Source organism: Equus przewalskii, chromosome 19, assembly GCF_037783145.1.
Source record: "Equus przewalskii isolate Varuska chromosome 19, EquPr2, whole genome shotgun sequence".
Classification (NCBI taxonomy): Eukaryota; Metazoa; Chordata; class Mammalia; order Perissodactyla; family Equidae; genus Equus; species Equus przewalskii.
In genome coordinates this window covers 62169034-62193768 of record NC_091849.1, presented here as the reverse complement: position 1 = coordinate 62193768, position 24735 = coordinate 62169034, and the positions used below count along the sequence as shown (strand labels likewise).

At 39.8% G+C, this 24735-nt stretch overlaps 1 protein-coding gene across 3 annotated transcripts in view; it reads left to right on the top strand.

The window, feature by feature from the left end:
• Nucleotides 1-24735, top strand: part of COL9A1 (collagen type IX alpha 1 chain) — an 82227-nt gene that overhangs the window by 25376 nt on the left and 32116 nt on the right. For all 3 annotated transcript variants that reach the window (XM_070584882.1, XM_070584881.1, XM_070584880.1), the window contains 18 exons: nucleotides 3666-3719; nucleotides 3978-4013; nucleotides 5881-5904; nucleotides 6267-6320; nucleotides 7576-7629; nucleotides 8273-8305; nucleotides 9039-9095; nucleotides 10545-10598; nucleotides 15050-15103; nucleotides 17348-17401; nucleotides 20216-20269; nucleotides 21669-21722; nucleotides 21849-21902; nucleotides 22036-22089; nucleotides 22514-22567; nucleotides 23221-23265; nucleotides 24319-24372; nucleotides 24471-24524. In XM_070584882.1, the coding sequence (XP_070440983.1) occupies nucleotides 3666-3719; nucleotides 3978-4013; nucleotides 5881-5904; nucleotides 6267-6320; nucleotides 7576-7629; nucleotides 8273-8305; nucleotides 9039-9095; nucleotides 10545-10598; nucleotides 15050-15103; nucleotides 17348-17401; nucleotides 20216-20269; nucleotides 21669-21722; nucleotides 21849-21902; nucleotides 22036-22089; nucleotides 22514-22567; nucleotides 23221-23265; nucleotides 24319-24372; nucleotides 24471-24524 (897 nt within the window). The remainder of the gene's footprint in view (nucleotides 1-3665; nucleotides 3720-3977; nucleotides 4014-5880; nucleotides 5905-6266; nucleotides 6321-7575; nucleotides 7630-8272; nucleotides 8306-9038; nucleotides 9096-10544; nucleotides 10599-15049; nucleotides 15104-17347; nucleotides 17402-20215; nucleotides 20270-21668; nucleotides 21723-21848; nucleotides 21903-22035; nucleotides 22090-22513; nucleotides 22568-23220; nucleotides 23266-24318; nucleotides 24373-24470; nucleotides 24525-24735) is intronic.

The window sequence follows — 24735 nt, the reverse complement described above, 5'->3', positions numbered from 1 at the left end:
GTAATTATCCTGAGTTAACTGGATTTTTGGCAGGAAAGGAAAAAGAGTCATGGCAGCTATGCTGGTAGAGTTATGTCTTGAGTCTCAGGAGCCGCGTGGTTGGAATGCTGGAAGGAAATCACTGTTGAGGGCTGGCATGAAAGTTCAGGCACAGTCAGCTTCAATCTCAGCCCAAATAGAGCTTTATCTTCATAAACACCCACATGGAAGCAATTCTTTCTGCCACTGGTAATATTTCCCTGTGTCGTTTCTTTGACAAATAAGAGCTAATGCAAATTGGAGTTGTGTGTGCGTGTACGTAAGTGTAAATGTGGAAGATTACATATACATGTGTATGTGTAATCTCTCCTTTCCTGCTAAGACTTTAGTTTAAGTTTTAAGGTTCTTTTCCCTTATAGACTTGTAAAATCAGAGAAGTCGGAGCTTTGTTATAACCTTGCACCCAAAGGACAGTTGTGTTATTACCATCCACAATATCAATAGAGATATACTTATAGGCCCTATTTGCTGTGATGTGCTCAGTGAGCTCTGTAAAACAGTATTTTGTTCATTCTTATAGCATCTGTCTAGGATAGGCAGAAGAGGAATTAGAATTAAATATAGGAATTATAGTTAAACCATGCCACTTTTTACGGGAATGAGGTTAGAGCATCCTCTGAAGGTATACAACTATTATCTCTGGCTGACGCTATATGATTAGGATAGTGAGTTGTTAAGAAATTTTTCTGGGGGCCGGCCTGGTGGCATAGTGGTTAAGTTCATCTGCTCCGGATTAGCGGCTGGGGCTTGGCGGATCCCTGGTGTGGACCTAGCACTGCTGTTCAAGCCGCGCTGTGGCAGCATCCCACGTAAAGTAGAGGAAGACTGGCACAGATGTTAGCTCAGCAACAATCTTCCTCCAGCAAAAAGAGGAAGATTAGCAACAGATGTTAGGTCAGGGCCAGTCTTCCTCACACACACAAAATTATTCTGAGGGGCCAGCCCCATCGCCGAGCGGTGAAGTTTGCATGCTCTGCTTTGGGGGCCCCAGGTTTCGCCGGTTTGGATCCTGGGCACGGGCATGGCACTGCTCGTCAAACCATGCTGAGACAGCGTCCCACATAGCACAACCAGAAGGACCTACAACGAAAATATAACTATGTACTGGGGGACTTTGGGGAGAAGAAGAAGAAGAAGAAGAAGAAAAAGACGGTTGACAACAGATGATAACTCAGCAGTTTTAAAAAAAATCATTCTGAAAGTTGAGTGTAAGTGGAAATAGTCAGGCATTGAAGAAATGTGAGGGGCCCTGAAGTACAGTGCCCGTGGTTAATATCTAGGTTTGTTGTTTGTTTGTTTATTTGCAGTGCTCCTTCTGAATGAGGTTCTAAGCTCCCAGAGGGCAGGAAACATGTCTTATAGTTCTTGCGAACTCTTCACAGCATCCGGAGCATGCTGACCATATAATGATGACAAGAATAGGAACAGCTCGCATTTATTCAGGGCCCACTGTGCCAGGCACTGTTGTAAGCACTTTGTGTGTAATATCCCATTTAATCTTCAAGATCACCATATGAAGCAGATATTAATGTTATTCCTCTTTTATAGGTCAGGAGACAGAGCACTATACAGTTAGGCAACTTGTCCATGGCTGCACAGCTAAGTTGCAGAGTAGGGATTTGAACCAAAATGAAGATGATGTGGAGGGACAAGTGTAACACCCCCCGACCTAGCAGGCCAACCTAACTGCATTCACTGGTGGTGCATAGAGCGGGTGTCAGATGCCAGGGGAGCTGCAGGATTGTAACAGGCTCGCAGGCCTTGTCCTCAAGTGGCTTAAGCTTCTCTACATGACAATTTCATTGCAGAGCTCACTGTAGCATCTGCAGCAGAATGTATTTTCAGTTTAATTCAAAGAGCTTCTGCGTGACAGACATAGTCTGTCATGTCTTATGGGAGACACTTTAAAGAAGTGGGCTGGGAGCAGCCTCCAGGTTCTCCGACCATTTACTTGGTTCTGCCTAATTATTATGCAGCTGAAATTCCACCCTATTTAGTAGCTACTGTCCTCCACTCATGTCAGTCATTCCAGGCACAGGTTGAAGACGCTTAGTTGGCTGCATGTGTGAAAACCGAGCAGGTTGGTCTTGGAGGGTATGTATGTGACATGGGATTTAGAGATTCCTTTACTCAAACATGTAGTGAGGTTTATAAACTCTGTGTGCCATGCACACCTCCAGCGATGCTCCTGGGTGAGTGGTTGGTTTGCTGAAATACAAAAGCCAACAGGCTACAGGTGCTTAGTACTAAGATGTTGGGGCTTGTTCCCAAATTAAAGCCTTGTAATTAGTCTAGGGTGATTGAAAATCAAAGACAGTCTGTCAAAAATTCTATTGTGTGTGTTTAATAATTTCCTTCTTTGGTAAATTTCCAGTAATTAACATTTTCAACTCATTTTTTCCTACTTCCTTTGATTCGCTCTTTGGAGTTATGAGGGAAATTAATTGATGCAGAGAAATGTAAAAATGTTGGCCAATAAAGTAGTTTTCTATAAAAATTCCATGAAAGCATTTTATTGGTATTTATCCAGACTATGACCAATTAAATAAGGATTTCAGTAATCCATTTTTGAGTAGGGCTTTTGTATTTTCAAGCAATCCCTCCCTTGATTAATATAATTTGAGTCTTTTTCAAAATCTTGATAATAGAAGTTTTATGAGATATTTGTGTTTGTATATGTATATGTACACATATATACAGATACATATATTTATCTTTAGGAAGCTGTAGTTTCATGATTCCAGTTTAAGTGACAACATCTAAAAGTGTCAAAGAGTAAAGAAAAAGTTAGAAAATAAAAATGCATCCTCACTAAATATGGAAATTCAGTGTATATGTAGTGCTGTCATGCTTCAGTATCTATTTTATGTTGAGGATGATGACAAAATAAGTACTGATAGGGAAAATGAGGTGTTTGGAAGATATGCTTTAGTACTACACATGGGAGTTATGAATGTATTTTATAGTAGTTGGCTTAAATTCTACATATTGAGTGGCACACGTGAAAATATATACTTAATTATCACAATTTTTACTAAGGAAAATACCATAGCAACATGCATGTTCTCAACATTTCAACTTTAAAGTTAATGTTCTTCAGTAAGCAATTGTCACAGGAAGAAGATGGTCAGGGGGCTTTAGGTGGCTATAAGGCAATGATGAGATTGATTACCTTTAATTCCTATTGAAGAAACATTTTACTAGAGAGATATAGAGACATTTAGTACTTTTATTTTATAAATGAAGTCAAGAAGGTACAGAAACCTGGGTAAGTGGCAGAGCCAAGACCTGTTGTCCCATCAAACTCGGCTATTAGAACTCTGTAATTGTTATATTGCGTTTTTTCAAAGCAGAGACAAAAAATACTAATTGAACTCAGTGATAAAACAATGCAGTTAGCAGGAAATTAGGAATATGATAAAATTTATCAACAGAAAGTAACTAACAGGCAGATCTCATGTTAAACATTATCTTTGAGTAAGAATATAGAAAGGTATTTCTTTATAAGTATTTACATCATACATAGGTAACCATCCTGTACATAATTAATAAATAAAATTGAATTATCCATTTAGTGGTTTGCCCAGGGATGCTGTAATAGTTCTAACACCATCTTGCTTTGTTAGGGATTAACAGGACCTGACGGATCCCCTGGCTCTGTTGGACCAAGAGGACAAAAAGTAAGTTCACCACCTGTATTAATTGCTGGCATTAATTAGATGCTGAAGTATACTCTAATTGTAGTGTTTGCAAATCAACTAACAGATTAATTGTGAAGCAGTCGAAATACACTTGTTCAACTAAAATTGTGTTTTAGTTAAATTAAATTAAAACACCAAGATGGAGTGTTCTAATTATCTCAGTTATTTATGCAATTTGCATATTTACATATTCATACTACAAAAAGCCAAGTACAATGAAGTTATTTTTATTTTTAGGGAGAACCTGGTGTTCCTGGATCTCGTGGATTTCCAGTAAGTAAATATAAAGTGACAGAATTGAAAAATCTCCTCTCTTTAGGTAAAACTCTGCCTTTGTGAAATTTTTAACGCAGTTTTCTACATAATACACACTGTGAAGGAGTTTATGACTTATCTGGTATGGTCAGCATTCTGACTATGAGTAGAAAAACTTTAGAGAAATTTGAATGTCAGTATAAAATGCATGTCTGTTTGCAGGTGGTATTTCCCTACAGATAACGCCTCCTCCCTCATTGATAGAAAACCTTTCTTGCATAACAACAGCAAATCTAAGTAGACCACGGCATCATACCACTTTCTTCACAACTGGTTGCATCTCTGATGAAATATCAGCCATCAGATGGTATTGCCTGTCTGATTCCCTGGCCAGTCTTTTCCTGCGATGCACACTCTAGCAGATTTGTGTATTTCCATCTCTAAGAAGACGAGGTTCTCAGGCTAGTTTTCCTTTCTATTTTGCTCTTCATTCCTCTTTTGTTCTTGTCATTAATCTGTATTTTTCTCCTTGTTTTCTTTGCTTTCTTTGCCATATTTCAGCATCTGTTGACTTTTCCATTATAAGCCTATTTTCAGAAGTGAATAGCTTGCTGGCATTTCTCCCATATTTTTCAACTCAGAGCTCAATATCTTATAAGATGACTTTTTTTTTATTTAGTGAAATTTATCAAACATCTAGGTTTCTGATAATGAAATAACTTATTAATTACTTTGGTATTTTCAAGCATAAGACTTATTTCCCCGAATTGATCTACATATTGAAATGTTCACATGGGGTAATTTTTCAAAGAATGTCTTGAAAAAGTCCCACTTATCATTTAAACATGCTGCTTATGTGAAATTCTTGCTTGTTTTGTCTGCCTAAATAATTAGAAATAATAATATTATCAGAGGGTATACACTGATTCCACTGGATGCTTTGCATATAGATATTAGAAATAGTCTGGAATGAAAAGCTAAATGAATATGGTGTCAGAGAGAGCTGTGAATAAGGCTCTTCAAGCCAGTGCAGGAGAGAAAAGAGGACTGAAGAACCCCAAGGGGGGAGAATGAAACTGGAAAGCAGCGAGAGAAAGGGGTTCAAGGCAGCTGATGTTCACTTCATTAAGTTCAAAAACATATAGTCAGGGTTTATTATATAATAGGCCCTGTGCTAGGAATTGAGGACAGGAGGATGAATAAGATGTGGGTTTAGTCCTTGGTTATGTGCACTTTGGTGTTGCTAAAGAATGGGCAGTGTAAAGGAGAGGGAGACGGAATGACTGGCTTTGACGTCAAATCCAGCATGAAATGAGGATCCCATCCTAGGTCATTTCAGGAGTGACACCATTTTATTGTCAGTAGCTACTGGATTTGGTGTCTGGAAATACAGCCCTACTTGTCAAAGGAGGTGTGTTTTTGACTCTTTTTCTCCCCTGTCTCTCTGTGCTGAGTGTTTGTTTGGGGAACTTCCAAACATCACACTATAAATTGTAAAGCAGTGTATTGTATTGTTTCAATGTAGGTTTTTTATAAAACACAGCAAATAAAAACTCAAACTGTCAGTTCTTGATGTATCTCTGTGAGTGATAGCAAGTTCTCCTGAGGGCAAGCATGGATGGCTTCTTCACTTTGATTTTCTTGAAAAAAAGAAATTTGGAAAAAATATTCCTGGTTAGCTTGGGCATCAAAGGAATATCTGAGGAGCTGAAACAAGCTTCTGCTACCTTTAAAAGCAGAGCCAGATTTGCTTGTCTTACTCAGTGCTTTCTTTAGAATGAGCATCATGTATTTATTTAGAGATAGATATATAATTTGTTTTTGAACTGGATGATGCCTGTGTCGATATCTATACTACGTAACACTTTTTATTTTACTCTTTTAGGGCCGTGGCATTCCTGGACCCCCTGTAAGTACCATCTCTTGTTTTATTTTTAAAGTCTATATAAATGGCCTATTCCTCAGATCTCAACCTTACTCTCCAGCTAGCACTCTACCCAGTCGTGTTTATAGTGTCCTACCTACGTGATCTTAGGTGGCTCCTATGACAGCACTCCTATTCTGATAAACAGAATATTTTATTAATTTAAGAAATTTCTGTTCCATTTTAAGTAATTAAAATTTGGTCAAATGAGTTATTGTCTCATTTGGAAAACAAAGCTAGCATAGATACATACTTCTAAGTTGGTTGTTTATCGTATTTTATATCATTTGTGGTAGATTGTAAAAACATCCATCCATTACCATGTGCTTTTGATTTGTTGACTTTAGGGTCCCCCTGGGGCAGCAGGACTCCCTGGAGAGCTTGGCCGCGTTGGGCCCGCGGTGAGTACCGCAGTGCATTTGGATAGGCGTTTGTGGTTTGACAGAAGATGTTACTATGGAAGGCAGATGGCCCTAACTGCATGTTTTCTCTGCAAATCCAAGAAATGGCAGATGAGTTTCATTCTAGTTCATATTATTGATGGGATCAGGGATCATAATGGTGCCTCGTTTTGGTAGAGTGATTTTAATTTTTTTCCCAAAGTTTTCAGCTAAGCTTTTCTTCTCACCTTCCAGAATTAGTGATCACGTCAGGAAGTGTCACCTCCATTTTACAGACTCTGAGCCAGGACTGGGGTCCAGTGTCTTGTATTAGACCCTCTGTATGAAATTAAAGTGAACAGCCTAGATTACTACCACGTATATTCATGTTAGGACCGTCGAATCATAATCGAGCCAACCGGAGCTTAACCTCAGGCAATAAAGAGCTAAACTTCATTGAAGAAATTGCTGGTAGTACGTGCTTCATGTGAATATTCAATACATTTTTCAAAAGTGTTGAAATAGTGACGTCATGTGAAGAATAGGTAATTGTAAACTCATTGAGAGTAGGAGCCACATATTATATACCTTCTTGCTCCTCTAGACACGCTGTTTGACAAATTCATTTCCTGAACAAGTGAAAGAATGTGAAATGATTGTTAAATTAATTGTAAGATGCTTTTGACTTCTTGTGGCAGAACATGAAGAAGGAAAACGTATGCCAGGAGTAAGCTCTGGGTGTTCAGACTAGGTGGAATCCATTTTCTTCGAACGGCTTGTCTGGACTTAGCATCTTTGCTGTTTCCTCCCACTGGCGAGAGAGTCCAGTGGCTGACGGAGGGATGGCTGTGGGCGCGCAGCGCGCCGCCGGAGGTCCCTTCCAGCCCAGCGCAGGCTGCGTGCCGCCTTCTTTTGCTGCCTTTAGCTGGATGGTCCTAGTGGCATGGGCTGTGCCAGTTCCCCTGGAAATCAACTAGAAAAATATGGCGTGTTTCCAGTTTGTTCTCGGAGGAGATACAGTGATCATTCTATAGAGAAGAATTGGCGTCACTCTTTCCCCATCTCCCTCTGCCTTTGGTCAGACTGGAAGTCCTTTATTCTTCTGGTTTTGTGGAGCTAATTGGATTACGGGCCACCCTTCGATTTTGGTGGCAGGTCTATGCATGGCTGAGCTCTGTAGGGTTTCTAGCAACATCTTCCTTTCATGCCTCACCAGTTTTAGGTACTGTGTTTTGACATGTGTATAACCAGTGTTCACAATTTTCAAATAACTTAGGGTGACCCTGGGAAAAGAGGACCACCGGGCCCCCCTGGCCCCCCAGGACCCAGCGTAAGTTATTTTCAGCTTGAACTTCTCTGTGTCTGAGAGTCGGGATTAAAGAAACCTAAGAACCAAAAATGGAAGTACCTGTTAATCAAGCCATTGTCCTAAAATTCCAAAATGGCTACCAATTTTTTCCCCCATTCAGAGAGTGGGTCTTTTTAGGCCAGAAAAGTAGAGGCATCATAATAACTTAAAAGGTGAATTCACAGGGACTGGCTTACTCATAGTATTTGAAGTCCTTTGAACTTGTGATTTCCGAAATGCTCAAAACTTGGGTGTATAAAAGGAATATTTTCAAATGAACTAGTTTTTACAAAGAAGTTACACAGTAAGCAATTTAAAAAATAAGAGTTTAAGTAGGAGATAATTCATATTTTAAATTCATGATTCAGAGTTCCCCATTTTTTCTGTTCTGCCTCTCATTTCATCTGCCTCTGCAAGAAATAATCTGTGATTTAGGGTTCTCCAAAAAGAATATGCCCATGAGTCAAGTTTTTAGGATATTAGCATATTATATGCTGCTATTTGTTCCTTAAATGTTATTAAACAAATATATTTATTATGTTTTACCCAATGAACTTTCTATTATTGGTAGGTTTGAATTAAGCTTTGAACTATATTCTTAGCTTTAATATCCTCTTTACTTTAGGGAACAATTGGCTTTCATGATGGCGATCCATTGGTAAGATGACTTCCTTTGAAAAAAATACAGTTTTAAGTCAAAGACCGTGTAATCTTCAGATGAATTCTCTTTAAAATGATCTCTCTGGGATATGTGTCTTTCTGTGTTTTACTTTACTCAGATGGCAGAGTGATCTGTAGCACCGGGGGACTGGTGCTTGTGTACACTCAGACTGAAATGGATTTTCTTTATAGGAATATCTTTGTTTTTCCACAATCTTTTTACTTTATGACTAAGGCATGCTTTTCACCAGAGCACTGCAATTTTAGAAGATAGAAATCAAGTCACTCCCTCTGAGCCTTGTTTTACTTACAGACTAATATTCAGATGAGTGGTAAACAGCACTAGATGCAATTTTGGCCCGGTTGATGAGGCATGTGACCCTCGGGACAGAACTGTTCCATGCAGCGGGAGGGGACAGGGATCAGGTGGTGGCACAATGGGTTGCCTAGAAGCATTTTATTTCTTTGACAAATTAAATCTTAAATAAATATGGCAAAATACTAACATTTGTTAAATGCGGGCGGTGGATACATGGGGAAAGGTTTCGTTATATTCTTTTTACTTTTCTGTAAACTAGGAATATATCCAAGTTAAAAAATGAAATAAAAAAAGAGATAGTTAATGAATACAATTGCATTGGGGTTCTGTGGCTGGAATCCCTGAAAAACATACCATTTTATCATAAAGTGGAGGCTCTAGCTTGTGCACTCTCTCTCTCTCTCTCTGGCAGTGTCCCAATTCCTGTCCACCTGGTCGCTCAGGATATCCAGGCATACCAGGCATGCGGGTAAGTGAACAATTTCAGAATTTTATTTTCTAGAGTGTTATCCATGGAGAAAATAGAGCCTTTCCTTTAAACACTGGCCTTCCTGGTGCAGAGACCCCATGTTGATGGATTAGGCAAGTCTGTGTCGGCTTCGTCTGTGGCTTCGTCTGTGGTCCCTATTCAGTCCTAGAAATTCCAGCTGGTGCCCGTGACGAGTCCTTCCCCCGAGATCCAGATGTTTGATTAGACAGGGCTTCTGTTGTTCTGGGAAGAAAAACCAACAAAATGTATCGGATTGAGAGACTGTAGAACACCAGACTAAGGTTCAGAGGTTTGCCTCCTATGAGGGGAAACGCCAGGAGATTGTGCACATAATGTGTGTGAGTGAAACTGTTTTAGCTAAAAAAAAAGTTGGAAAAACTGTGCAGAATAGGTCAGAAAAGAAGCTTTCCAAAAGTTTTTTTCTTGCTCTGCCATCATAATTACTTCAAAATTTCCCATAAAAATAAAATAAATAAACACCAAGTGCTGGGGCTAAATGGCTTTCTCTCTCTCGTCTGAGTCTGAAGTGATTTTGAAAAATTCCAGACCAGTGGAGTCCTGCTGTGATCTGAAAGGCCCCACCCCCACGGCATGGTTTTCCAATTATGGTTTTCTCTAACGTTAGTTTTGGTGAATTCCTACAACTGCAGAAGACTTGGGCTTAGATTGGTGTCTTATTTCTCACAAAGACTTGCAGTCTTGGAACAAGAAGGGCTTTGAGGGTGAAAGCTCTGATGGACTTAATTCTGGAATTGCCCGTTTCACATCGGCCTCATGTTTCTGCCCAAAGCACACCTGTGCTTGGGACAGGTGGCCTGATAGGAAAAGAAAGGAGTCTTCTTCTCGTGCTGTGCAGCCTTCACGGACTACCCTTTGTATGTTTCCCTTTGTACTTGAAACCGCGTGCGAGAAGAGGCAGGACGGTGTGCATCTGGGGAACCACTTCTTCCACCAGCCCTTCTTCCACCTCGGGGGAGGGGATGGGTGTCGAGGAGGCAGAGCAGCCTGCAGAGAGCAGGGGGTAGATAGCCAGTTGAACTGGGTCAGGACTGTCACCTCCAGAAAGGAAGTTACCGATGCTGGAGAAGACTGAATGCTCTCAGCACAACTGGGAGAGGGAGTTTGGGATGGAGTGAACTAGGGATCAGCAGGCAGTGAGTCATGTTGCTGAACCAGATAGTGAGCTCTTATTATTCTAGAACTGTGTTTTTCTATTAACTAAAACTGGTATTTGTCATATACAGCACTCATGTTAATGCACATGGCATTATTAAGGTCATTTGAGGCAGTCATTTCCTTTGTGACATAACCTTTTTCTTAGCAGCACATGGACACAGATTTAGGGAAGCGAGATGACTTTATGAGCCTTCTGACCACTTTCTGTGCCAAACCCAATACAATTTATTTGTTTGTTTTTGCATTTGTTAGGGTCATAAGGGGGCTAAAGGAGAAATTGGAGAACCTGGAAGACAAGGTCACAAGGTAAGGAAAAGGAACATTTAGTGGGTAAATTGTGATTAGGAAGTGGTGGTCACTTTCATTTTAAGGAATTCTAAGGAATAATAAAGCACGATATTTTACCCTTCCTTTTCAAAGGATGATTGACAAGTTCCCCACAGATGCACCAATATTCTGAGCAAGCATAATAGCCTAATGTTGCTCAGTTACAAAAGCACAAAGAAGCACCACACATCTTATTCTTTCCTGTGCTGCTTTCCTCTTCAAATCCATCACACTCAGCCCTTTTCTTTGATGCTTTTAATAGTCAAATGTTATTCAGCTAGTCTTTCCACTCCACTAAACAAGATTTTATGACAAGTGTAAAATTTTATGACAAGTTTTGCTTAGACTAGCAAACAGAGAAGTTGGTAATTGGCTGACAGCTTCTCATCTCAAGTTCTGAAATAATTGATCTGTTTGTTTCTGGCCTCATTTCCATATAACTTAGATTTTGAGGAGTCTGGAAGTTAGCGATAGAACTTATGTTATTATCTGGGTAGAATTATGAAATCCATAGCATGACTTGCACTGGGGCTGGCATGTCTGCAGAGAAGCCAAGGCTGAAATGTAGAGCTGGGTGACCTGTTTGCCCCTTTTTCATCCACTAGGGTAAATAACCTTTAAGCATCTAAGAACTTGACTTCTCTTAGAGTAGAATTTTTGTCCCTGTTAATTCTATAATATTTTACAAAGTCAGACTGTTCTTATTAATGTGGGTCCTCTAGACTGTGTCGACTATGTCCTTCCGTACCTTTATGGGGTAGTGGCAGAAGGTCACTCTTTTTCTTTGGAAGTCAAGAGCTGGAGAGGCAATTCATTAATATGTTCAGGCACTAATATCCTTGAACTCCTTAGCTAAAATCAGTCTGTTGAACAACCTCAGATAATCAGGATAAAAAGCCTATTCTCTGTACCCTATTACAGTTTGGACATTTATCTTAAAATTCTTTTATTACTTAGGCTCTGAATAATTAAGGCATTTTATTTATCTAAAACAAAACGGCTGTGTTCTTGATGTCAAATTGGAGAAAATTAAAAAAAAATTTAGTATTTTGGAAATTTTTCTGCATTCCTCCATTGAATCTTAAAACTTGTAATTTAAAAAATTCAGTAAATATTTATTAAGTACCTGTTTGTGCGAGGGTTTATCCTAAGTGCTAGGGGCACAGAAGTGAAAAAAAAAAAAAGAAGTCCAATTACAGGGGACTGGCTACATTAGATATCACATGTCCATATAATAGAATATTATCTAACCTCAAAACATAGATGTGTGAGAATATTAAATTACACCAAAAAGCTATTCGTGAGGTAGTGGGTGCAGGAAAGCAGATGTCGTTGACTTCTGTGTCTTTTGGTGTCATGCATCCTTCCTCTTTCTTTGGAACTTTTTCAGGAACTTTCACTCCCTCATCCCATGGGATTTGTGGATGGAGCCGTCAGTCAGAGTATCTCTCCCCTCTTCCCATGGAACTTATATTTTTGATATCTATACAAGTTAGTTATTTGGACTAAGTTTAGTTTGGTCTTCAGTTAGGAGCTTGCAAATATTTTTAGTGTGTCAGGTAATGGGCCAAAATTTTCACTGGAAGTTGTTGAAAACTCCTTCAATTTATTTCATGTTTATGTCACTTAAAAGTTTCAGTGGTGCCTTTGAAAGTGACATAAGAAGATGGGATGACAACAGCTCATTGAAGAATGAGCCTCCAAAGGGCTAGTAGATGCACTGACCTGTGAACTGAAAGCAGAATGATGAGGCACGAAGAGCCTGGAAGGCCTGAAGTTTGCATTCTGGTTCACAATTCTGCCTTGAATTTGCTCTACAAATTAATGGAGATTTAAAAAATTATTTATGAATCGTCAAAATCTTTCAGTAAAACGGTAATAAGTTGCTACTCCTGAATGTGTCCTTTAACTTCATGGCTATTGATTATTTGTGTGCTATTCATCTGCTGGTGAAATATTTAAATCAATTATATTACTCAAGTTTTATCAAGAATCTATGGGAAAATACCCCAAATCCTGCTAATGAAAACTTCAGTGGACATATCCATCACTGTTGGTTTGTTTGTCAGGTAGGGAAATGCAAAGAGCATTTAATTAGACACATGTGTTGATTACCCCATGAACTAGCTTCCCATTGAGACTGCCTCTCCCCACTGTCAATCATATGTTCTTATGGGATACAATCTGAATATAATTATGAGACTAAAACCACTATCTAAGACTCCCATAATTAATTCAAAAATCAAGTATAAATAATTTAGGCAAAACCTAGCTTTTGCATTATATGCCAAAATGTTCTATACTAATACTGCTGTTAAATTTTCTGTATTTCCTTTTGTGTTTGTGCGTGTGTGTAAATCTATAAATGTAAGATATAGTTTGTGGAGCAAGAACATGGGCAAATTGAAACATGTAATAAACAATAGAAGTGGGGGCCAGCCTGGTGGTGCAGCGGTTAAGTTTGCACATTCCGCTTCTCCGCGGCCTGGGCTTCGCCGGTTCGGATCCCGGGTGTGGACATGGCACTGCTTGGCACGCCATGCTATGGTAGGCATCCCACATATAAAGTGGAGGAAGATGTGCATGGATGTTAGCTCAGGGCCAGTCTTCCTCAGCAAAAAGTGGAGGATTGGCAGTAGTTTGCTCAGGGCTAATCTTCCTCAAAAAAAAAAGAAAAGCCCAATAGAAGTGGATTTTTATCTAATATTGTGTATATAATATTAAAAATGAGGAATTTTTCTTATGATTAATTTCACAATTTAAGATCTCCTTGGGGCCGGCCGTGTGGCGGAGTGGTTAAGTTCCCGCACTCTGCTACAGCAGCCCAGGGTTTCGGTGGTTCGGAGCCTGGGCACAGACATGGCATTGCACTTCAGACCACGTTGAGGTGGCGTCCCACAAGCCACAACTAGAAGGACCTGCAACTAAGATAGACAACTATGTACCGGGAGGATTTCGGGAGATAAAGCAGAAAAAAAAAAAAAAGATCTCCTTTAACGCAGGAGGTGCATGGCAGTATATCTATTGTAAAAAGTAAAAACCTTGTCAGAGGGAAAATAACTTTTTTCAGAGTCAATAAAGTCATCTTCCTGTAAGAAACAGCAGTTGGATCTTTTTAGAATATACTAACATTTTAAAGTATATCAGAGGTATAAAATTAATATCAAAAAGTCAAAACAATAATTAGTTGGAAAACATAATGGAAGAAGATTCCATTGGCAATAGCTACCAAATAGTCAAAATTCCTTAGAACAAACTTAAGAAATGTTCAAGACGGATGTGAAGAAAAAAGCAAAACTTTATTGGTGGAAAGAAAAAGAATAGATTTGACTAAATAAGAAGATACACTGAGTTCCAAGATAGAAAGATTCAATATTGTAAAGATTCTAATTCTCACCATATTAGTCTATTAATTTAATGCTGTCTTAACACAAAGCAAGTGGTACTTTTGTGAAGGTCTGCACAGCAATTCTAAAGTTCATCTGGAAGACGAAACGTTTATGAAAAACTGAAAAATAAGAGTAACCATAGATGAAAAATAAAGGTGAAAGAATTCTCTCTACCTGAGATTAAAATGTATTATAAAATTTCAATGATTAAAATGTTGCGGTATTGGCAACATCACACAACAGATCAGTAGAGCAGAATAGGAAGCCTATAGACAATATGTTTAACAATTTAGTAAATGTTAAAGATGAATTTTCCAACCTGTGTGGAGAGAATCTGTTATTCAGTAAATGATATTGGAACAACTGGCCAATTACCAGGAAAAAATAAAAAGATGGATTTCGACCTTGTATTTTACATCAAAATAAATGACTGATAATTAAAGATTTCTGTGTAAGAAATTAAACTATAAAACTTCTAGAAGAATGAATGAATATTTGTATATTTTTGGGGTGGAGAAAGCTTTTCTATAAGTGACATCAAAGGTATAAGCTATGAAAGGAAAGACTGATGTGAACACATTTAAAAAATTTATACAATACAAAAATTATAATAAGTTAAAAATGAAAATCATGATTAAATAATATTGCAGTTATGGAAAAGTCTCCACAGTGTGATCATATTTTCCTAATAATACACACCTTACAGCACACACACACACTTGGTGCATGAATGTGGACATACTCGCTCCCTCTCTCCCTGTCTGTCCCTCTTTCCCTTCACCCCCTTTTCTTTAGAAAAGCATCTAAAATGTTACCTGTATTTATCATTGGAAGATGGGATTTCGCTGACTTTATTGTATTCTTCTCTGTATTTTTGGAATGTCCTACAATCAATGTGGATTACTCGTGTAAAATAACTTAAGGAGATGTACTACAATAATCCGGGGATGTCAAATGAATCTAAAGGGGGCTGAGTAAGACCGAGCTTATTTCTTGTTCATTTGCTAGAATGACATTTGTGTGCTTTTCTGTGCTTTTCAGGGTGAAGAAGGTGACCAGGGAGAACCGGGAGAAGCCGGAGCTCAAGGACCTCCAGTAAAGTCTTTTAAAAAGATATTGAACTAGGATATGCAAATAGTCTTTTTTTCATGAATTTTGGAATATCTTCTACTCAGTATTTGGATTAACATCATATCCTCTATTTTTCCACCAAGCCAGCATTGGGAGATTACTATTTTTTCAAAAGACGAAAGGGTCCCCATTGTACATTCAAGCACTGTTTTAACAGAAAAAGTTTACCTATAATTACAAACATTCGATTACTGGATTTCAGGCCTAGGCAGTCTGAAAGCAAGGACTGAACACAGGAGGAAGACGTGTCTTTTATGCTCTGTGGTGCTATCACATGATATAGTGAGAAAAGTTCTTGCACCCTGAGCATGCAGAAGGTATACCATCCCCTGGATTTAACGTAGCTTATGCCAGCATGTCATCATTATAACCAGAACATTTGTAATTGCTCAGGGTTATGTCTTTTAAGAAAAAATTGGTCCCTTGTGCTTTGGCAGATTGCTGCAATAATATGCACAGTAGGGTAATTGGGGGCACCGACATACTTAGATTGAAAATGTTTTTTAAATCAGAATTTCCACTATTTTTGCATATTTAAGTGGAATTTTTCACTTTTTTTCTTGTCATAACACATAATAACAATTGTGGAAATAATAATTTCGGAATATTCATTGACCATTGCAATGAAGCTAGCCAAGGTATGGACTACATCAACGACAAGCTCAGGTCCTAGTCTCAGAAACTAAAGAGTAGGGAAGACCACTGCGGGCCTACCCTTTCTTCTTTGCTTTTCCCTGCACAACTGACCTTTCACAAAGGGTTCAAGAAGGTGTGCAGACTAGTGCTAACCTGGAGCTCCAGGGAAATCAAGCTAAAGGAAACGAGTCAGAGACTCTGTAAGAAATGGCCTCTGCTTTGAAGCCTCGTGAGAACTTTAAGGGAATCTGGGGGAGTTTGAGGTGTTTGTTCAGAAGCTTGCCTTCCCTGAGCCTTTGCTATGAGACAATAAGGAGATGGACTCGTTTCACAGGTGGGAGATAGAGATAAATAGTGTAAGAGACATAAGCTTTTTTCGATCTGACGAAAATTTGGTAGGAGCTTCAAGTTATTTTAAAAGCCATTCCCGAAGATCCTCTGTCAGGATTTTGCAGGCAGCATTTAACAAAATGTGTTTTTATGGATTAAGGATCTTTGATGGGTGCCGCATGGGTCAAGTGGTCCGCTGGGGGATGTTGTTGGTGCTTGCTGACCTTCTGGTGTTTGGGAGTGGATATGTTAAAATGTTTCTGTAAAATTCACAGATTTTCACTTTTTAAATGTTCATCTATAAAGTAATGCACAGATTTTTTTAAAAATATGCTTTTTGGAACGTCTATACACAAACTCTGTTCTTCAAAGTAGTCACATAGAGGGACAATATGTGTCATTCTATGTCACTGCTACTGACTCGAGTATTTTTGGAATTCTTTCTGTAGAATTACCTTCAGAAAGAGCAGTTTTAATCTGATATGGCCACCTCCCACTTTATGTCTTAAGAGGCTATCCTATGCTGGATCATCTTGCACATTTGTATTTCAGGTCATTCCTAACTGATCTACACAGAATTTGTGACTAACACTTCAGTACTGAAAGGGAGCCTAGAAATCACACCCCACGCCCTCGTTGTTGGGATCACCCACTCCTGAGCTTGAGATGGGCTGAGATCTGCTGCCCTGGGCTGGAGCTCAGAATGCCTTTATCACAGAAACGATGTGATGAATAGTGACTGCAAGTCTAGAGTGGAGACTTCAGTTCCATTTACAGGTCATAGCTTTCGTGGGCTAGTCTGGGAACCTGAAGGCCTTTGGTGGCATACATTGGCAGGGGGCAATTATTCCAAGGTTTAAAATCACAACCGTGTTATGCGTAACCAAGTTACAAACCATGAAGCAGGTGGGAATGGCAGTTTATTCTGCCTGTGAGTTAAAAGATAGGTCAAGCACATTACCATTATTCACTTATGCTATGATATTTACTTTTTTGTCATCAGTAACTGTTCCAACTCCAGGCTTGTGCAAGTGTTCAGAATTTTAAAGAAAGGTTTACCATCAGGATAATTCTCCTTGGATTTTTCTTTCTAAACTAGAACAGTTTGTCTATACAAGGTCACTCTTTCCTAGTGTTGCCTTTGGTCTTGAGAACATCCTTCTTCTGGATGAACCTGTGTGATGAGATAAACGAATGTGCCCTTCCGCTAAAATAGTTCACTTGTCTTTTTCATGTTTCCAGGGAGCTCAAGGACTGAGAGGCATCACCGGCATAGCTGGAGCCAAAGGAGAAAAAGTAAGATGATGATGATACAATATCAAAATGTCAGAATATTTAAACTTTTGGCCATTTAAAAATATCTTCTTATCGTCAGGACCATCACTTTTTATTTTTTTATTTGGTTCTTGGTAGATGTTTGTATAACATTTCTGTTATAAACATAGGTGATAGAAATGAGTGGTATGCGTGATACTTGTCCAATATTATATGTGTTAAATTATCTCCAGTAAATAGGAGTAAGCAGGGCAGTTTTTGTCATTATCAATATTTGAAACTGATAGCACTGTTGCAAGACCTGGAGAGCAAGGGAAATGCAGGGGAGGGTGGAAGGGAGAGGTGAGGGAAGGCAGGGTGCCCCGAGGACGCCAGGGATGTCTGTGGCTCTCCTGCTTGCTGAACACTGAGCTCTGCCCACAAGGGATCACACGCTTGTGGTCGGAGTTCATCAATCTGTCCTTATCCTGGTCTCAGAGACCAGATTCTCCTAGCATTTCCATAGCAAGGCACACTGCGAGATGCTGAGGAGACTCAAGGAGGAATAAGGATTTCAGCAACTTTGTTATTTATTGGGAGAAACGAATACGTAGATAGTTAATAACTACAATACAACAAGAGAGACATAAACTTGAGGGCAAGTGGTATGAGGGGTGAAGACGGAGAGGCTAGTCTTGATAGGGGAACTGGGAGGGCCCGTGACGGAGGCGGCATCGGAAGGGTGCCAGGCCCAGAAGGATGAGGTGTTGCTGTTGGTGGAGGATGGGGGCCCGGGGACGCTGGGCTGAGAGAATATGCTGATCGAAAATGCTGGCGAGCTGGATGTTGGTGACGTGCTGTGTGTGTAGGCGGTGGCTGACTTCTCTATCAGATTTTAAGAAAATGGTTGTCACTTCTTAGAAAGCATGTTAGCAACGCCAATTTGTAGGCCCCAGAAAATAAAAAAAGCACTTTTGCCCACCCTCTCTTCCGACCTTCACCTCGTTCTGCAGAACCTCTCCGGCTGGTTTGTGTTGTTCCGCATGGAAGCACAGAGCCTGTTATTAACAATCACCCGAGAGCAGCTTGACGTTGTAGGCGCTCAGTAAATGAAATTAAACCTCTTTTTAAAAGAGGTGCATGTTTTTGTTCACAAAATAATTCCTTCAATTTCATTATTTTCCAGCCTCTTTCTCTGTCTCTCCTAGGTATTCTCATTCTGCCTGCCTTTCTCTTCCGTTTCCTCTGGAATATTTCTTTTCTAAAAACACCATCTTTTAAAAACCATATTTCATATTTCCTTATTCATATTACCTTAACTAACATTCTGTGAGCATCTCTTCTGTTATAAAATAATGAACCCAAGTTATTTTAAAGTTGCTCATACTTAGCCCTTTTTGTTTTTCTGGGTTTAGATTGTCTCCTAAAAAAGACGACTCCTCATTTTGAACCCAATTACTGTTCTTGATTTGCTCTTTATTTCAGGTATTTTTCTACTTGGTATTTTTTCAAAATTTCTCATTTCCTCTGATTTCTGTCAAATTGCTTTCAATATTAAAAAAGAAAGTCTGCTCGTGAACTCAGACCCGTGGAGTGGTTACCTAGTAACAGCAGTTTGGGTCCGAGCTCTGCTGAACAGCAGTGAGAGAGAGAGAGGGAGCATCAAAGCCCTTCCTATAATGCAGAGGCCACTCAGTCTCACAACACAAGGTGAATGATGAATTCAAGGTCTTTTTCAGGCCTTCCGAACCCCTTCCTCCATGCTGAACGAGGAATGCCTTCTGCTCTCTCCTAGTTTTTAGGGATCAAAGAATTTTAGGGCTTGGGGGTGCCTCTGCTTCAGTTGTGTTTTGTCTTTGATTCTGCCTGTGTCTGAATCTTTTATCAAAAGCTTTCCAATTTTTAATTCTTACTACAGATGCTGTCCGCCTGGTTTTCTCGACCTGACATCTATCCACTACTCTTCACTGTTTTCCATTTGTTTCCTCATCTCCCATCTCACTCCTGCTCATGAGGAGGTGGCCCTTTCATTGAGTTGCCCTTCTGCCTTCTCATTCACTGGGTAGATGAGAAAATGATTTAAAGAAGGGGGTTGTATTTTGTCGTGTAATATATGTAGAGAGCACTGAAAAAACACCATGGTTTTGTTTTAAAATCACATTTTGATTCTTATAACAAAAATAAGGAGGTGATATGTATGATATGTAACCAAGTCAGAGATAATAGATAGATCTATAAAGCTCCGTAGTTCTTATGCCATCGCTTAGTAGGGTGAATCTGTTGTTGAGAAAATAGATCGATTGCTTTATGCAAACTGAACATAATATCTATCCAGGATGAAAGAGGGGATGCTCAAATCATTGCAATGCATTCTTCCCAATCATGTGGCTGGACTTCTGGTTCTAGATCTCAGTGGAAATCCAGGGTCCCGGAAGCAGCCCCGCAGCTGCGGCAGCAGCAGAGTCCATGGCAGCCATTCTTTCAGGGCTCCGTTGTCTTTACCATTAATGAATTCCCACGGGAATCCTGAGAACCTGGAGGGTTCTATAGGTTTATCAAGCTCTCTAAATAGGTTTTTCTTTCATGTCAGCAATAAGGAATAGATGCAGAGTTAGATTAAAATATCCAGAGTGTTGTCAAAGATTGGATGTAAGTACTTTTGGTGGGATGAGAAGATGTAAACTAGTGTTTTCATATCTGAGGGGTCTCATTAAATACTCCTCGGGGGTCACTGATGAATTGAGCAAACATGAAACCTCCTTTTTATCTGGCTGTTAAAGTTCTTTAGAGAGACTGATGTGCACTTTCACATACATGACTGATCTCCGTTTCACGTCTTTGTCTTGTTTTTGGCAGGGCGCTCGAGGCTTCGATGGGGAACCTGGGCCTCAGGGCCTTCCTGGTGCACCTGTAAGTAGTTTTCCTTCCACGAGATGCAGTGATAGCTTTCTAGCAATAATCAATGATAGAGTTTTTGCTACACACATATGTGTGCAAGTGTCTTTTACATGTGAATAATTAAAATGGAAAAGTGGGCAATAGTTTTTATATTTATTTAAAAAATTTTTAATTAAGACAAGTGTTTCTTTCTTGGGTACAGAGAAATGTTTTTCTGACTTGATGTGCATTTTGTTTTTCTCATAGGTGAAGTCAAAATTGCTAAGTTTTTCTATTTGCTGTGTTTTCCTTTTGTTTCGGTGGCCAGCTTGCTTAGAGTCACAGTAATGATCTCATTTCAAGCTTTCGGGCAGTTCTAGCCTCCTCTTTTTCTAGGATTTCTGATCTCAGTTTTCCATATTCTGACTGCCATTATACACGTGTCATTATTGTAGGCTGCCTCACGCCTTTTCTGGAAGTAAATAAGCTAAAAACCCATTAATTAATAATCATCTATACCACATAAAAAGTAGAAAACGTAAAAGTGAGACAGATTTTCCAACTATCAAGGTGCTGTGGTCCAGTAGGAAAGATGGAATGTAACTGAACGATGCATTATAAGACCAGGCCCCAGAGTGAATGGTAGGTGCCCACGCATGTGGACCTTAGAGGAAGGTGGTCTGGAGAGCCATTCAGGTGGGAAAGACAGCAGGGTACAGGTGAGGAGGAGCGCTGTTGGAGGGGATGGGGGCGTGTGCTGTCAGAGGACTGTCACTGCCTGGCGTGGAAAGTTTTTGCTGAGAAGATGAAATTGAACAGAAAAGGCAGAACCACACTATGGAGAGTTTTTAATGCCAATCTGAGCAATTTGAACTGGTCTAGTAGCTACAGGAAGCCATTTGAGGTTTTATATTAGTTGAAAATTCAACAAAAGCCATATTTTAGGAAGACACATCCTCTCAACTGTTATCACCTATGCCATATAACAACATTAGCTGGATAATTTTGACAGAAGCCATTATTATTGACTGAGGAATTAAATAGTATGGACAAAAGATTGGCATGCAATCCCAACCTCAACCCATGATGATAGCCAACGAGGTCAGTTCATATGTAGACCTAGTTACTGATGTCCAGGTTATCTGCAGTATGGACCTTCATTTTATTATACCCACACATCGAAGGAGCACAGAAGCAGTGTGCACTTAGAATGAAATCAAAAGATGTGTAAGCCTCAGTTATTCCTATGGCAATATCAATTATGAAGACAATAGAATTTTTATAAAGAGATTTCTTGAGCTAGACATCGGTGATGGAGCAGAGCCATTGGGATGGAAGAGCAATAGTAAGTAATGTGGATGGTGTTGTATCATTTCAAAAGTCTATCAATAAGTAACTTTTGCTTATGTTAACAAAATGTTATGTCACACAGGGTGACCAAGGACAGCGAGGGCCTCCAGGGGAAGCAGGTCCCAAGGGAGAGAGGGTGAGTTCAGATTAATCACTACAAGCATGTGCTTTTCAGTGTCACCTGCTGATTACGCTCATTGCCTTGTCCTGAGTATTGTGATAATTGAGCGTGGATGTCTGTCCTTTCCCTTCTGCCCTGCAGGGGGTTCCAGGTTCTAGAGGGATTCCTGGCCTCCCGGGGTCCAAAGGAGACACGGTATGTCCTCAGCTGTAGTCATCAAGGACATTTTTCAAAGTGATTATTAACTTGTAATAAAACTTCAGAAAATAACGAAGGGAAGAAGAATGTGGCCGTCCCTCAGAGACAGCGTTTCTTTGTGTGTCTTTAGGGCTTGCCCGGTGTGGATGGCCGTGACGGGATTCCTGGGATGCCGGGAACGAAGGTACCATGGGCTTTAGTCCAGCAGCCAGTGGGGCGTCCTTGCCTGGCCAGCCACGCACGGCATTTCCATTACCACGTTCCTGCAAGATTTATTTAGCTGGTTTTGGCTTTTTTATTCCTTTTAATTTTTTAATCAAGTGTCAATTCAAAATACTTATTAGAATAGTATGTTTGCTTGGTTCCAGGAAATCAATAAAATTGCCCCCTTGATGAAAGTAGACTGAAGGAAACTGTGTATTTTGATAGACTGTATGTCCTCAGTCCTCTCCCACCCCCTGCCCTGAACAGGGTTACATCATAAAAGTGCGTGTAAGGTCAGATGTGGGGGGAATCCTTTTACTTAGAAGGTCTGTGTTCTTCCTTTTCTTAAAAACGATACTGCCGTTCCCATGGGTTCAATGATGCGATGAAAACCTTTTTTTCAGGGTGAGCCAGGGAAACCTGGGCCTCCTGGTGACGTGGGACTGCAGGGGTTACCTGTGAGTATCTGATTCTCTCAGTGTTCATTGGTTTATATGCATGTTTTGAAGATACGAATTTTGGGGAGAAACATATTAAGTGTTTCATATTAACATATCATGTATTCTTGGCTCTTTGGAGGCAAAAGTTTCAAGTTAATAAGGGATCTTGGTAATATTGAGGACTGGCCTCCAGTTTAGTATATCCAACACTTTAAAAATGATCAGTTAGGGAACATTAAGACTCTCGATAGTACTGAATCTTGGTTAGATGTAGCACTTTCCTGCCATTCTGTTTTTCTACTTAAAGCTTAGCGTTTTCGATGGGTCCTCATTTTGTTATTCTGAACATGAAATCATGCCGATTAGAACTCCTGTTGACCTGAAAATGGTACTGGATTCTGATTTGGAAGTTCATCCCTAAGGACAACTTTAGTTTAGAGGTGGGATTTGCTTCAAGAGTGCTCCAACTTGAGCCAGATACAGTGAAGCACTCCCTCCTAAACTGTGGACAGCTCTGTAACTGACTGCAGAGTTGGGAACTAGAAGTCTCCCTCACACTAAAACTTTGAGGTTGTCACATGCCCTCAGCCCCTTGGCAGAGTGCAGTGGGCCTGGCATCTCACAGATTCTCAGACGAGTGATTAAACCCACGGCCGTGTGCATTCTTTCAGGGCGTGCCTGGAATTCCTGGTGCAAAGGGTGTTGCCGGTGAAAAGGTAAAAGATGAAAACTTTTAAATTTATACTTTTCTTCATTTCCTTATAATTTGATTAATATATTTTATTTATAATTTTTAATATTTCTAGCCTGCCTTTTATTTTCTATTTGACCCTAAGGAGAAATCAAAAAGGCTTTAAGGCCTCAGATGCTAATTTCTTTCTCAGCTCCGGAAAGAATACTTTGACAAAGTATTGCTGATTCAACTTCCTTCTTGAAAATGTCATCCTTGGCCGGTATCAAACAGAGAAAGTTTTATTATTTTTTACCACTTAAAGTAAGGAATATATTAATAAACCGTAGAAATTATGTCAGTGAATATTAAGATGATTTAGCTTAAACAAAAAGATATTAGGCATTGCGTTCTCATACTGATCAATCAGTGCTTATATTCTAGTAATTAAAAACAGTAGGTGGAAGAAAAAATTAAAGGGATACAATATAGCTTTACTTTAAATAAAATGGACAAACTGCGAATAGTGTAGACACTGGTCACTATTAGGTTACATGGCTACAGCCCTCCAATCACAGTGACCCACAGCATCCTGAGCTGGGACAGTCTCGAATAAGTGGATGGCGGAGTTGGCATCCCCAGACACTGCTTTCCCTGCAGCTCACTGACAGGGTTTTCTCAACAGCACATCCCCCTATTTCCCCATGTTGACCTGATTCTTTATAATTTTATTAGTGTCAATGTCAAGTAAAAGGGCTCAAAGAAGGGTATTGGAGGTGGAAATGGTAAAGGAATGACATATATAATTGATATTGTGAAGAAAGAAAAATCCTCTCACATTCTCGTCTGGCTAAAGACCTTCATTTTTTGACATTTTTGACACCTTTTACTACTTCTGGGAATAACAAAACAGTGTCCTGAATCTGAAGGACTTTGATACATCCGCCAAGAGAGAGACTCTACATCCTCCCAAATTCTCCAAGGGAAGTCAGGAAACTAATGCTTTTAAATGTGAGAGATGCCCAGTCTGGGTCAGACAGGTTCGTGGTTGTGTTTACTTGCTGCGTGAATTACTTTCAACGTCGCATTTCACCTTCAGGGCAACACAGGTGCTCCCGGGAAGCCTGGCCAGTTGGGGAATTCAGGCAAACCGGTAAGATGCCGTTTTGCCTTTTCATAAGTTATAACCTTTGTAGTCACTAAGCAAAGGATTAGGGAGTAACTTCTTCTCTCCCTGCTTCCTCATGACAGGGCCAACAGGGGCCACCAGGAGAGGTGGGACCCCGAGGACCCCGAGGTCTTCCTGTGAGTATGGATTCTCTGTAGAACTTCTCCCGAGGGCCTTCTTGGGGCTTGCTGGGTGGGCCTCTGTTCATTCATCCCTGCGTGAATGCCCTCTGATGTTTGAGTGTGTGCTCATCTAGACAATGAAACAGGGGCTGCTGTTTAGATATACAGTAGGTTTTTTTTTTCCAGAAAGTGGAAGCAGAAATGAAGTATTGAAAAAAAGCATGAT